The sequence below is a fragment of the Glycine soja genome, chromosome 10 (genome assembly GCF_004193775.1).
Source record: "Glycine soja cultivar W05 chromosome 10, ASM419377v2, whole genome shotgun sequence".
NCBI classification, from domain to species: domain Eukaryota; kingdom Viridiplantae; phylum Streptophyta; class Magnoliopsida; order Fabales; family Fabaceae; genus Glycine; species Glycine soja.
In genome coordinates, this window is record NC_041011.1 from 3,187,973 (window position 1) to 3,203,831 (window position 15,859).

Sequence of the window (15,859 nt, forward strand, 5' to 3'; positions counted from 1 at the left end):
AGTTTTCAAAGACTATAGATGAAAGAGTTTTTATAAAAATTAATTGTATAAATCCATTTTAATTGAGAAGTTTAAATATTTAATCTTTTTTTTTTCTCTTTTAAATGTTTATAGATTATGTTTAATACTCAAGTAGGACATTAATGTTTAAGCACTCAAATTATTTGTGTTGAAAAAAATCGTTGAAACATGTTTCTTTAACAAATAGCAAATATTAATAAGAGGAATGCATGGTTATAAAAATAAAAGTGAATTTTTTTATTATAAGATATTATTTACTGATCAGTTGTAATACATCTTAACATGGTTTTTAATATAAAAAAATATTTTAGTTCGTTAACAATGTCCTAGCCTCAAGGTATTGATGATTGGCAAAACCCAAAAAGTATAAAAAAATTCACTTAATTTGATTCATAAAGATTGGAAATGTTAGATTAATCCCTTTTAAGGCCATTAAATTAAAGTATTCTATGTTTAAGGATTAATATATCAACTCATGTCAAGCCTTTACTGACATTAAGAATATAGAAGTTTAACTAGTTTATAAAAATCACATACAAATGTCATATTTAAAGATTAATATGATTAATATTTATATTTTTTTAAGGAGAGGCAAGATTTTTTGTTTATATTTTTTTAAGGAGAAGGCAAGATTTTTTGGAGTGTATTATTCACTATTGATCAGTCTCTGGCCGAAATTTCTTATGAGGTTTCACTCAAAACGAGAATGCATGCGTGTATAATTGGACAGAAAGAAATTCCTTTGTGAAACTTGTTTTAATTTACCTGGGAAACAGGGAAACAGTGATTCAATACATGGAGCATATTTTCAAAATGAGGGAGATATATTGTCACAATTACTTTCAGAGGCATTGGGTGAAATAGTGGTGTGACACTGTTACCCAACATTGGTGGCTTGTAATTACATGGATTCTTACGTAGGTAACCGTGTGTTGCCAAATATTGATTGGGTAATTTAGTCATAAGCCAGTGAAATATCTTCTTAAACGAAAAGAGAGAGAACAAACTTTACCCAAGTGCATAAACTAATTGGTAAGAGATTATTCTAGTTTAAATAGTGGATTTGATCGATAAAAATTTGATCAGTTGATAAATAATAAACTCATAGAACATGAATTTAATTCTCGTTATATCCCACAAAAACCCACCCAAATATAAGAAGATCCATTATTTTATAAGTTATGTTAACAAAAAATTATGATTGGACGACAATACATGATAACTTAATTTAGCTCTTTGGTTGCACATGCAATTGCAATGGTATAGACTCTTTAAAGATTTGTGCATTAACAATGTATATGTAACATACCAACATGACAAGTAATCTGGTGCATCTAATTAACACATTTTGTTGTTTCAGTGAAGAATAATCAAAATAATATTAACAAATGTAGTGTAAGTACATTTTAATTTATTCGATGAAAATGAAGTATATTAACCTGTGCAAAGTACAAGATAAAAACTTAATTTATTTAAATAAAATTTATAATGAATATTTGGATATTATAATTAAAAATTAAGATTCATACTAAATAAATGATTTTAACATATAAAATATATTTTATATTATGATAAATAATTTATAATATGATATAAGGTTATTCTTAAACATTTAAATATTTTAAAAAATATTGAATTCAATCTAGAAGATGAAAATGATAGATATGTAAGTGATTACAAAAAAAATATTTAAATACTCGTTTTGAGAGAAAAAAAAATCCTAAAAATGCTATTGACAAAAAGCATCTCATTTATAATTTCTATATATAAATTATTATTAGTTTGTAACAAAACCACTAAGAATAAATCATTTAATTATCATTTGTTCATATTAATTTGTGTAACTTCAATGTGAATGATTGATAATTAGAAGAGAAGGTAAATTTCTTTATATTATAACTATTTGTTAACTTTTTGTATCTTCAACATTTGTGGCAATCATGAAATATTTATTTTTTATTAAAATACTCACAAAATTTAAAAAATCAAGCACAACATTACAAAGAGTAGGTGTTTTTATCCTTTTCATCTACCATATTTTTTTTCAATGTAAAAAAAAAAAACCTTTTATATGTTTTCTGATTTGGTCTAGGTTTAGAAAATGTTTTCAAAAGAAAAACAATTTCTAAAGTACAACCAAACATGTTTCCAATCTTATTTTCTATTTTTTTTTATTCAAATTGAAAACATAAGATGAATAAAGTAACACACCCTAGCATTGTTAAGGTTCCAAGAATCAAATAGTTTTTATGAATACATTGTGCTCTTGGATTGAAGTAATTGAACAAGTGACCACAAGATATCCAATCTGTGTAAATTTCTGTTGTTTTGGCCCTGTGACAGACAATTGACTGTGTCAATCACATGATAGTTATTAGAACATTACGATAAAGAAATGAGTAAAAGTATATATTCAAGAACTCTTGCACGTTGTATTGCGTGCATTACCATGTAATGTACCAACTTTTTAAAATTTCAACATATACTCTTTTAATTGAGAAACATAATGGTCAATATAAAGTTTATGTCAAATTCAAATGATCTATCAAAGAGATAGTTCTACTGAAGTTTAAAGCTATCAATAAGTTTACAACAACTTTAATTACCATAACTCTTACATAAAATTATGAATTAGGTGCCTTCCCATGTAAGTGCTGTTCCATTCCATGGAGCAGTGTATAAGATAAAAAATGCAACTAGAATTTTATGTGATCATAGACCACAGAACACCTTTCAAGGTGAAACTTTACTCTCCATGTATTAGTATCTAAGCAGGAAACAATTACTAAAATGTTTTCATACATGAATCATCATGATACACAAACAGTTTTTACAGCATATTTTAATTAATTTCAGAACATGCATGTTATTTCATTGGCACTGGAGAGTGTAAAAGTGGAGCGGCAGTTAGTTTGTTTAATTGAACGAGAAATAAATCTTACCTCTGATCCTGCCTCGACCACAAAACATACAAATGTCTTCTCACCGTGAGCTTCTGTTGCACCATTCAAAATTGTCATACCTAAGCTTCTGATGGCGTCTGCTATTTCAAGAAAATGGCTGCACTCTTCACACACCATCTGCAGCATAAGTATAATTAGCACACATGGAAGGGCTTCTAGCCTCCATTTCTCATAAGGATGTTTATTCTAGAATAATATATTAAGGTTGTAATTTTGAACTGCTACGCACCTCAACAAACATCTGGCCATTCTGGTTAAGATTCTCCACTAGTATTGAACTAACTTTCAGATGGCCTCCTACTTCCATTGCCCAACTTGAACCTTGTTGACCAGGAATGTCTTTTTCCATGTGATGTAACTGCACAATTGCAATAGCATTAAACAATAGAGATAATATAATAAATATTAAATTATACCTTCATAAATTGTTCATACCGAGCCAATCATATTTTTTAAATGGGTCATTTAACAATACAAGCACTCACTTAAACAACATAAAATCTTAGGGTCCAGCTAAAGTATCCTGAAGGGAAAATGTAGAATTAATGTCATCATTTTCATTTTTCAGTAAAAATGTGAAATACATTTTCTTGAGGCGAAGTATAAGTAACTTAAGAACTCAAAGCATAAATCAATACCAAACTTAAACATTCAACAATGACTATATTTTTAAAATATTCAAAATTAATTTTAATTTATAAAATGCCAAAGCCTTATTATGTGCATGACATACTGTGTAATCCTAAGTAAGAAACCAGTGTAGTTATAGCAATCAAATATCAATACCCATTACCTAATTGATCAAAAGTATAATCAGTTAACTTCTTTATAGCCTATGAACCAGAGGTAGACTTCTAAAATCCCATTAAACCTTACCTTTGTCTTTGTATCCGCAAATTTATTTAGCTTGTCAGCATGCTTAGTTATGTTCTGAAGAAAGAGCATGTGTTTTATGGTGCACTCCAGCAATGAATCAATACTGCACTGTTGACGTTAGCATATAAAATATTTAGCCATGCGAATAGAAACAACATCAAAAAATCAAAAACTTACTGAGACAGGATTAGCAAATGCATGTGATAGAAGATACCTTTGCACCATTTGGCACCAGTTCCCTCAACTCCTTAATACGATCTTGTATCAGTTGTCTGTCCCTTGGTCTAGGCCTACAACTTTCCCCAGGCCTAGCCCTCTTCTTGCTGTTCTTAGTTGGTTCAGAAGACCTCTCAAACTGTTCACTACATGAACTAGGACATGTAGAAGAAAATCCCTTTGGGGACATTACACCGCATATCCCAGATGAACTCAAACTATAATGTTTGTCCTCTTTAACAAAAGGAAGCTGATCTATTGAACAGCCTTCAGAATTAATAGTGTGCACAGCGTGAACAGAACCTTCAGGATTTCTTCCTGAGGCAATTGCAGCCTGCATTGATGTCGAAAATGATAACTCACTATTAACATTATTATTACTATGGCTAATGTTAGCCACCATAGCTTCCAAGAGATGCTCTGGGCGAAATTCAGAAGTCAATTGGCTACAGCTAATCTCATCTGACATCTCAGCATTTTTAACATCTTGATTTGCTTCCGCTGCCCAATTAAAACACTTACTCCCTTTCAGAAAACTTGGTCCAAGTGCTTCATGTAGCTCATAGCCAGCAGGAAACTTCATTGTGTATGAGGTATCCTTGTAACAAGGTTCAGTCTGAAACTTTGACTTCTCACTTTTTATTTGGAAGTTTGCATCTGAAGGTCTGGGCACATTCAACACTCCTTTTTCGTTTATGTCTACATACTGAAACTTATCGCTCACACAAACAGCTGCATCAAGAAAGCCTGAAGAGAAGGATACTGGATCTACTCCAACATTTTCTGACGGGCATGCTAAATCATTGACACTATTATTATCCATTACTAAATGGTGTAAAAATGATGAAACATTTTTTCCTGATTCCAAACTTTTATCTTCACAGCCACTGTTCCCTTCAAACTTACTCTCATTTACAGGTCTCATCCCTACTAATTTCTGTTGCTCCACGTTCATCATATTTGACATTGACTGAAGCAAAATGGAACTTCTATCACTGTTTAATTCAGGCAAATCATGCTTGGCCACATCAACAACCATCTTCTGATGAACAGCGTGAGGTGAATAATTCTTCCGAGGACATTGAAAGGGCATTAAAATATCCAGTGCTTCATGCTTCATGGTTTTCTCAGTATCATGTAAGGCAGGCATGCTTTTTGAAGTTTTGGTATCCAGCTGAAAGAGAAAAATGAAACGTAAATCTTATGATTATGCTCAATGCATCTGGGATTAAAAAAAAAAAAAAAAACCAATCATGTACGCGCTGTTTGCTCTAATAGTGTGTTTAAAGATGTGCATGCTAATGGTCACACAATCTGTACCCTACTCACACAAGCACACTCATGCAAAGTGAAGACATACACATAGAAAGAAGTAGAGACAGAAGGTTACCACAGATGAGGAATTCTTCACACTATTTTGTACTTGATTATGAACATGGCTTATTGTGTAATCTTGAGTAGACAAAAAGAGACTTCGGATACAGGACACGACCCCCATATCTTCAGTAACCTGTTATCAGGGAAGGCAGAGAAGATTATTAAATATTTCAATCATAAATGGACTTCTGCATAAATATTCAACATAAATCCAAAAATATGCTAAATCAATCATATCCATCTAAATCATACACAGAAACTTAAGCATGAGACCTACCAATTTACAAAACACTTGCTTGTCAACATGTTAGAATAGATCATAGAAGTAATTTGGGGAGTAAAACGAGCAACTATGCACAAGTCTGTAATAAAAGCTAAAAGCTTAATCTAAGCAATAAACTTCTCATCCACTTCCGATACCAATTTATATAACAAAGAAAACAAAGAGATGCCAAAAGCAGGGGTTTTCACTATTATCTAAGCTCTCTACCATTCAGGTCAACATTTACTGAAGACCTCCACTCAATCCAACATGCTTGTAAGTGAACAAGTATGTAATGTTTCTAAATAATCAGTGTTATCATATGTAGAATTGTATCCCTAAAATCAGCACTAAAAAATCCCTTTATATTTTATGCCCTACATGGGCTATTAAGTTTTCACTATATATATATATATATATACTGTGTAATTAGGAATTAGGATTCATAAGTATTCAATCAATATCTCAATCATCACCCAAGCAGTTACCAAAATTAGATGGAGAAATACAAGGTAAATTATATTATTTGAATAGTTATCTTATGATAGAAAAATTTTAAAAATACAATGCAAACAAACTTTAAAATACTAAAAATAGGATGCAATGAAAAGAATAGTAAGGGATAACAGATATGTTACTGAACCAAAGAAGCAACCACATTCATCAGGAACATGGAACTTAAGCAAGAAAAAAAAAAGGAAGAAGACTGTAGTCATCTTACTTTATTTAAAGAGCCAAGCTGAACAACTCCAAGAGCAACTACTGCTACAACAACAATGGTCTACAACGCAAAGCAAATGTTTGTTAATGAAAAAACTTATTGTAGAAAAAATCATCTTCCAAAAGAAAACCATGAGATTTCTATCATTGAGTTCACCAGAAGTCCAGATTCAAGAACCTAATTTTTTAAAATTTCTTTTTGTTCATTGGGAAGATAATGCCACAACTTTTTGTAGCTTCATTATCATGCAAATGCAAAAATCCATCTATCATATCACAAAAATCTAGCTTCATCTCCTTTATTTTGAAAAATATAACTATAACTCTATAACAAATGAAGAGTCCATTTAGGATTAAGTGGAGTACTTTTAGGCAAAAAGATTGTTATGAATCCATTGATACTACGTAGCACATGTGATTAATCAACATATGATATAACTCTGGAATCTGAATCACAAAAGCAGACTTCAATGCTCAACAAGGTAATATGATAACATGCAGATGACATATTTTCATCTCGATCTACTAACTTTTCTAAATGTTATATACTCTAAATAAAAATGTATGCATGGGCATGGGTCTGGCTGCAGTGAGTGAAATAGGAATAATGAGCCTGGGTCCTTGAATCGCTAGATAATTTGCCATATTAAGTCCATTATCATACTAACCAGTAACCACAATTTTCCAAATATATTGTTCAAATTAAATCATAAATATATTGACCAGTATCTCTAGAGATTTTGAGGCAATTCCAATTTCGAGGCAAATACAGAAAATTTCTCTCTGGCTATTTTCATTGAGATTGAATTCTATATTGTTAGCATTATCTTACTCTAATTCCAGCAGAAAACTGAGATTGCCACCCATCAGCAAACTGAAAACAAACCAAACAGGAGGAATAGTGTGAGATTGATTGGACAATTAGTTATGAAGATAATGCATCATATGTATCCAGTTTCAATTAGAGGATTTCAAATCTTACAAAGTGATAATATTTAAGAAGAAAAATCCTCACCTCAAAAGATGGGCCAGAACTTGTAACATGATTATCTACACAGATCCACCGATGCTTTCCAGTAACAGCTACCTGTCCAATAATTCTGTAAAAAGACATTAGACTAGGAGCTATATAAAGATTAATTTAATCTTAAGTAGCATATACATTTATTAGTTAAGCCATACCCTTCCCCTAATGAATATACATGATATGACATCTTTGCCACAGCTAACCCTAGAGGATCATGCGAAAAATCCGCACTGCCAATCTGCTCCAATGAATTATGGCAGCTCTTGTTTTCGGAAGACTCACAAATACTTGGATTGTCATAGTAAGCATCCTCCCATGTCAAGATCCTTCAGGCAAACAACACAATACAGAAATAATTTAAGGAAACAAATCAAGTTTAAATTTTTGGGCTAAGTACATGTGAGACCAACAAATCAATAGATAACCACGCAGTATTATCATAACAATAATAAATGCAAATATTATCCCAATGCAGACACTCAACAACAATAATAACACATATGACTCTGACTGGACAGAATGGTAAGAATCCATAAAACTAGATGCTTCTAGAACACACTAGTTTTCCTTAATCCAAAACTGAGAAGATCCAAGAGTAAACCCCTCCCATACTTGGCCCGTTCCAAAAATTACTATGAAAAAAAACATGGGTTCTAGATATAATCAAGTCATGCCCTTTAGTTTAAAATCCAAAAATAGATAATTCTAACAAGTATCATACATATGCTCAAATCTAATCACCTATAAAGCGCTATGATGAAAGAAACTAAGCTCAAACATGAAATCACCAAACTAGTAAGAAGAAAACAAGATAGGCTAGGGGCAAACATTTTTCACACTAAAATTGTCCAATACATAAATGGTTAAATTAGTGTTTTGTCCTCTAATCAATTTGGTCCTATCACTTATATTAAATTAAATTGACGGTGTTAGGAAATATGCATTTTGTGACCGTTCAAAACCGTCAAAAAGTGTGATTTCTTAATACCTTTGATCCAATTTGGAAGGTAAGACCAAATTGAACTGATTTGAAAAAATAGAAGACCAAATTAAATCCAAAAAAAATTAGAAGACCAAATTAAATCTAAAAAATAAATTAGATAACAAAAAAAACTAATTTAACCTACACAAATAAACCTCAAAAAAGAAGGACAAGTAAAAATGAGAAGAACATGAACCATACATCCGAGCCCGTTGTTTGAGCTTCCAAAAGATGGCATACTTCCAATCAGTGCCCAAACAGAAGCTTCTGAGCAGTCGGTGCAGGTTGCTACCCATTTTCTTCCCCTTCTTCACAAAATCAAAACTTTTTGACACCCTAATAAAAGGGTGATCAATCACACCTCCAAAAAAAAAAAACAACGGGAGTCTAGCTCAGTTTGTTCAGCAGGTGTCTGAATGATTGTAAACCCGACACTGACACTTCGATTCCCACAGAAAAAAAAAACAATAAATACAAAACCCCTCCAATCCTCACACCACCACTTTTGCTTTAGCTTCCCCTATAAGACCCTCTTCCAGCCTGCTTCCTCCGCAACCCTGCACGCCGTTTTAATGGCGGTCCAACCATTGCCAATAGCAGCCGATCCCTACCCATCACTACTCACACTACCAGGCTTAAAACTTTGCTAATTCAAAAGCTTCTAGAAGGGACTCACACTCACATTTGTTGCCAAAACAGATTCAACCAAACACAACAACACACTCACACCAGCATTGCAAGCTTCCATGGCTGAATGTAAATTCCAAAGAGGTTAGGGAAGAATCAAACTTAGCTTATATCTGAAGACATATGTGAAGCCTAAAAAAAAAAGGTACGGTGAAAATGGAAAAGAAGCCACAAAGTTCAAGGCTTTACGGGAACTCAAACCATAAATTTCTCGCCTTTGAGCTTCATTCGTTGGAGAAAAAGAAAAAGCTAACTGTTTTACTTTATTTTTCTTCCTTTTTCCAGTTAGAGAGAGAAACAGTTTCCCTCCGTAGCTAGAAACACAGAAGTGGAAGTGGTGGAATAGAGCGGTTTTATATTGGAGTTAACATGCGCTCTTTGTTTATTTCTAGCTTTTCAATGGAGGAATGTAAGCACGCGGTGCAATTTAGCAAAGGGCACAGGCATAATGGGTAACACATGCTTAACAAACACTACTACTAATGAAGGGTTACAACTTACTACATTAGAGGCTAATTTGAGCTTTATACTTAAACTTGAGGGGTAACTAACAATAAGGACAAAAGGTGAAGGGAAGGGAGAAGATAATGAAGAGGTGCAACAATCCAATTGGGTTATGAGGGACTTTTACCCAGCCATAAATCTTTTTTTATTTTTTCATTTCACATCGATTTTAAATTATTATTAAAAATTGAATAAATCATAATAAGTATTACAGTTACAATTTTTTTTAATTAAAATCGTAAATAAAATTATGATTTTAATATAATTTTTTTATTTATAACTTCAAAGTAGTATAATTTTACTTTTATTTTTTTTAACTTACTACTTCATAGTAATAAGTTTTTTTTATTTTCTTTTTTTAACTTATGACTTTGAAGTCGTAAGTTTATTTTTTTATTTTAATTTTTTTATGATTTTTTATTTATTTGTATTTTTTTATTTTTCTTTTAATTTTTTAAAAAAATTGTAAATAATTTTATTTATTTAATTATGTTAGTTTTTATTTCATTTACAAAACAAATTAAATTCAATAACATTATTTAAAAAAACTATTTAAATTTTTAAAAGAATATGAAATTATCTAAATTTTAAAATAATATTAAAAAATATATGATATATTAAATAAAACCATATAAAAATTATATGCAAGATATTAAATAAAACTAATAACAAGTAAAATTGAAAATATTTATTTATTTACAATTTTCAAAAAAAATGAAAACAAAAGAAAATAAAATACTAATAAATAAAGAAATCCTAAAAAAAATTAAACGTTAAAAAAAAACAACACTTACAACTTCAAAGTTATTAATTTATAAAATAAAAAAAACTTAAGACATTAAAATTGTAAGTTTCAAAAAAAAATTATACGACTTTAAAGTCATAAATAAAAAAATTAAATTGAAGTAATAAATTATTTAACAATGTCAGTTAAAAAAGTAAAAAATTGTAATACATGTCATGACTTATTTCATTTTTTATAATAATTTAAAATCAACCTCCAAATTAAAAAATTGAAAAAAAAATACCCCTTTGGATAAAACTCCCAGGTTATGACTTATAAGTATGATTTATGGTGTCAATTGATGTGGCCAACAACATCATACCAAATTTAAGAAATGCACTCTTATCTTTTTTTCTCTCAAATTTTCCAATCCATTTTTTTTAAGTTTAAACTCTCATGAAGTTACTTCCTCTTAAGACTTATCGTCCTTTTCAACGATGATCTTATTGCCCTAAAGTTGTGACACATTTTTCATCACCTATTGTAACCTTTTCTTACTTTGTACCTTATAGTAATTAATATTCGTTAAGGATTTGGGTTCTTAATAATTCAATCTTTTTTAATTAAGGGTTTTCTTTGGGTTTATTTAGGAATGGAAATAAAACAAATCAAACTTTGATAAATTTAAAACTGACATATCTTATTATTATTAAACTTGACTTTGGCCTATTTATTTGTTAGAGGTCTTTATTTAAGTCTTAACCGGATCAAATTAAAAGTTTATTTTAGAGAAAGACTTATATACAAGTCAATATACTTATCTATACCAACTATTTATTACATACATTGTTTTTATTATAAAACTTATTATTAATATTAATAATTATATATATATATATATAAACATGTTAATTTATCATGCCTAATAAGTTTTTTTTAAAAGCTTAAAGCTGATGTTTTTAATTAAAAAAATCTTTTTAATATAATTTAAGCTTAGTCTTTTTTAATAAGACCAAGTCACTCCACCCCTAGACCTACCCCATATTCCATTAGAAGGTAGCAGCCATGCCTTGTGATCATGTCATTTACTGTTAGTGAATAAGTCAGCTTCAATCAAATTTTAAATTAGTTTTTAATGTTGTTTTTGAATTATCAGGCAGCAGTAACAGTTCCTAAAATAATGGAGCATCAATTTTATTCGGTTATTCAAATGTATTTAAATATGAGATTTATCCAATAAAAAAAAAGTGTGTCAATTGTTACAAATAAGACTCACATTCTTCTCTATTATATTTCCTTCTTTCCTATATTTTTTCTCAAGTTAAAACTAACAATTGATATCTAGAACTCTCTTTCGTGAGGGACATGTGAAATAGATGTTGAATCTAGTTTCTTGCAAATTACTCCTCCTTGGTAGGGAGAGTTATGGCATTTGAAAGATAAAAGTGAAGTTTTACATGAAGTCTTTTGATTTGTGAGATATTGTGGAAGAAGATTGTGAAGTGCCTTTAGTGCCTAAAAACCCACCATGATTCAAATAAAGCATCACTAAGGAAAAAAAAAAAAAACTAAGAAGACAAAGACAAAGACATACTTATTTATTGTGTTTCTGAGACGATCTTAATCAGGATCATGATTCTCAACTCATCCAAAGAAATTTGGAATCATTTAAAGGAAGAATGTTAAGGGAATGAGCAAGTCCGTGGCATGTAAGTGCTAAATTTAATGGAAATTGAAAGAAATAATCATCCTTAAATGTGTGAAATAACTATCATCAAAAACATGTTTTTGAATTATGTAAGAATCTGAAAATTAAAAATGCCAAGGCTCAATCACATGTGAAGGAAGCAATAGTTTTTTTAACAATATGTGAATGAGTATTGTTGAACGTGCTTTAGATGTTGTTAAGATAGTTCTAATTTTTAATTTGAATCAATTATTGTACCATTGGTGAATAAATTAATTTCAAATTTTAAGTTAGTTTTTGAATTATAAAGTATGATTTTTTATTCGTGATTTCATTGAACAGGTTTTATTGTAAGATGTTTTTTTGTCCTACCACCACCTTAAAATATGTGCGTTTCCTTGCCCCGCACCAACTCAACAATTTTGGAATCCCATTATTTGTTCTAACACTGCAATATTCGAGAGTGATTATTTCCATTGATTTTCAATCATTTTATCTTTTTCTTTATTACGTTGTTCATTTATTAATCTTTTTTTTTTTGTCAGGAGTAGTCTCTATGATAGTACTAGTAGTAGCTGTGATGAATTTAGCCATTAACTACTTACAAAGAATAAATTAAATACACTGTTTTTAGCAGTATTATATCTCTTAAAACAGTATTATATTAATCAAGGTTGAAAGATAATCAATTCCATTGTTCAATTAAAGTTTAAAACTATCAAATGTATTATCAAACACATATTCAACTAATACGAGTTTTTTTAACTTATATAATTTTAAATTTGGATATTAAGTATGCTACTAGAAATGATAAAATGAATAAATTGAATAAATTTTAATCCAAATCATAATGAATCGGATCAAAATAATATTATACAACTAGGTTATATATTCCGTTCAAACGCTATTGTCTCTTACACAATATATTTATAATGTGGTCACAAGGAAAAAAAAGAAAACTATCAAATGATGTTGATAGGTAATGTAAATTGAATCTGTCGGGAGTATAGTTAACACCTGGTTTCCTAGCAGTATTAAGGCACAATCACGCAAGCCTTGCATTTAATTTGTTGCTTAAACATCTCACTAGACTACCCTAGGTTTCCTCAATTATCTATCACGGATCATAATAATGGCCCAGCATCTATCATCCTAAATTTGACTGCAAGAGAATGTTGCTGGTAATCAAATGGGTGTCTAGATATTGCTTGAAAATCTTATCTTAGTCAAAACCCACAAACAAAATAATTATATCGGTCTATAAAATATAGCACAGGAAAAAAAAATCATTATTGCTAGTATTATTTTACAATCTCTGAATGAAAAAAACAACTCTGAACAGCTGTTATTGCTGTTGTTATTATTACTTTGCAACAAATTTTAATTCCAGTGTGATCAAAAGCTAGCTTGGGTTCTGGTCATTGGATAAAGTCAACTAGGATACATGCATGAATACGCTAAGTTAGCGATAAGAAATGACTGTTATCATGAATGCAAAGAGACAAACAACAATGATTTCTCCCTTGTGTTTTTTTCTCTCCCCGTTTTCACCTAGAAAATTGAGTTCTCTCTACTTTTTCACTTACCTATTCAGTGAAATTCATTTTCATTTTCATTGTTACCATAGGAATTAAGTTAATGTAGTGGTGACAATATATTTTCGATTACGCGCGCTTTCAATTTGCGGTAATTGAGATTTGGCTTAATTATAAAAAAGAAACATCTTTAATTTTTCTATTTTACTAAATTGATTTTCTTATTTTTTTAATTTATTATAAGAGTTTTTCTATTTTTCAAAATTTACTATCTACATCTCTAGAAGAAAAATTAAACATTAATCATTAACTTATTTTATGCATATGACGTTTTCATTGCTCAATTTAAGTAAGTGGGAATTAGGGATTTTTGTTAATGTGAAAGTTAGGAATTTGTGGTGGATGAAATTTAAGTTTTGGAGTTGGGGTAATTGTTTTTAAGATAATTGTTAGTTATCAAATTACCAATAAGGATAAATTGAAAATAACATAAATAATTAGTCACTTTTACTAATAATGATATTTTTTAAATATATAAATACCTCTTAAACGATCAATTATATGTGAATACGTGACCGTTAACATTATAAACTAATAGTCTAACATTTAATTTTTTCCTAGAAATTCATATAGTAAATTTTGAAAAATAAAAAAACTTTAATAATAAATTTAAAAAATGAAGGAAATCCATCCAGTGAAGTGAGAAAAATAAGAAAACACTCTTTACAATTAAGTCTTTAAGATTTCAAAGGCTTTTGATCATATCTATGGTCTTCTTCTTTTTCTTGCTTTTCCCTTTTTTCTCTTGGCATGGTTGGCAGCCAAAATCATCTAAGTAGATCTTGTACTTGATCTTTTAACTAACACGTAATTCAAGGATGAGTCCTTAGCCTTCAAAGTCATGAGTAGTAGTTTGATCTTGCCCCCTCTCTCTCCTAGTCAATATAGATGGGCGTGAAAATGAACACCCCATATGAAACTCAATCTTAAATATGATGAAATAAGTGACATTAGTGGCCATTATACCTGAATGAATTATCTTTTAGCTACAAGTTAAGCAAACCAACAATTACACTTTTAATGTGTAGGAAAGATTTTCTTAGCCGTAACTCGCTTCTGCCAAGACACATATAACTGATAAAATATTTGATTTTAAACTTTTGCTTGGTTCCTTTCCAAGGATGCTCATTAAGCCAGCCCAAGCAAAGTGGCAAAACGGGCTATAAGGAATCCAAAGATGATGTCAACTGGCTTTATTAAACTCCTTTTAACACCCCTTCCTTGAAGTAACAATATTTCAATCTTTGAGTGTAAAAGAAGATAGAAAAAGAAATTAAGTGAAATTCTAGCTAGTAGCTAGCTATAGGCTTTTGATTTATTACCAGAAAGAATTTAATTTGAATGAATTGGCAGTTAAAAACTTTATATTATTTGATATATATTGTTAAAAGTGAATTGGTATTACATCATTTAATTAAATTGACATTTCATATATAAATTGTTAAAATTTTAAGGAATTGTCTAACTAACCACATATAAAAATTGGGTTAAACAAGTCTATAATAGATGATTAATACAATTCTTTCATGTATTATCAATATGGTTGATACAATTTTTTAACTGTATCAGTAATTTACGATTTTGTTCGAACCTATTTTTATATAAACAAAGGTTAAATTAATTTTTTCTCTAATTCATTAGTTAGGTTTAGCTTGGTTTTTTTATTATTTTTTTCAATTTGGTCTTTTAAATTTTTTATTCAATTTGGTCCTTTAATTTTTAAAACAATTTATTTATTTTTTGAAAAATATACATTTTGTAGCCCTTTAAAATCAATTAATGATAGTTTTAAACTACTGTAAAATATGATTTCTTATAATTTAGATTAAAGAATCAAATTGAATTAGTTTTTAAAATTAAAGAATCAAATTGAAAAAAATAAATAACCAAATTAAACCTAAATAATAAATTTAAGGACAAAAACTAATTTAACCTAAAAGAACCTATTTTTATATGTAATAACTTAGAGAATCCTTAAAATTATTAGATATATGTGACAACGCATACTACTTTTATACTCTATAAAATTGATTTTTTTTAAAAAAAAATTAATAATGAATATCATAATTATATTTGCAAAATGTTGTAGTCCATTCATCGACCATTAATAATGTTCTATGATGATAAAACAACAGTTAATATGGTCCAAAATCGAGTAGTCACTTTCAACAAAGGTATATTTCCAGTAGAATAATGAACCTACTATTGATTGTGTCAA

At 29.5% G+C, this 15,859-nt stretch overlaps 1 protein-coding gene across 2 annotated transcripts; it reads right to left on the minus strand.

Moving 5' to 3' along the window:
• Nucleotides 1-2,164: 2,164 nt before the first annotated feature.
• On the minus strand, nt 2,165-9,585 carry LOC114372180 (transcription factor bHLH155-like). 2 transcript variants are annotated; one of them, XM_028329626.1, is made up of 11 exons: nt 8,646-9,585; nt 7,618-7,788; nt 7,451-7,535; nt 7,268-7,309; nt 6,437-6,496; nt 5,467-5,586; nt 4,075-5,250; nt 3,861-3,968; nt 3,214-3,342; nt 2,964-3,101; nt 2,165-2,355 (listed from the first exon to the last, which is right to left on the minus strand). In XM_028329626.1, exons 1-11 carry the CDS (start codon nt 8,738-8,740, stop codon nt 2,269-2,271), a joined length of 2,211 nt encoding a protein of 736 aa, XP_028185427.1. In that variant the 5' UTR covers nt 8,741-9,585; the 3' UTR covers nt 2,165-2,268. The 2 variants fall into 2 exon arrangements, with proteins under 2 accessions (XP_028185427.1, XP_028185429.1); XM_028329628.1 differs by lacking the exon at nt 8,646-9,585 and adding an exon at nt 8,204-8,307.
• Between the last annotated feature and the right edge of the window lie 6,274 nt (nt 9,586-15,859).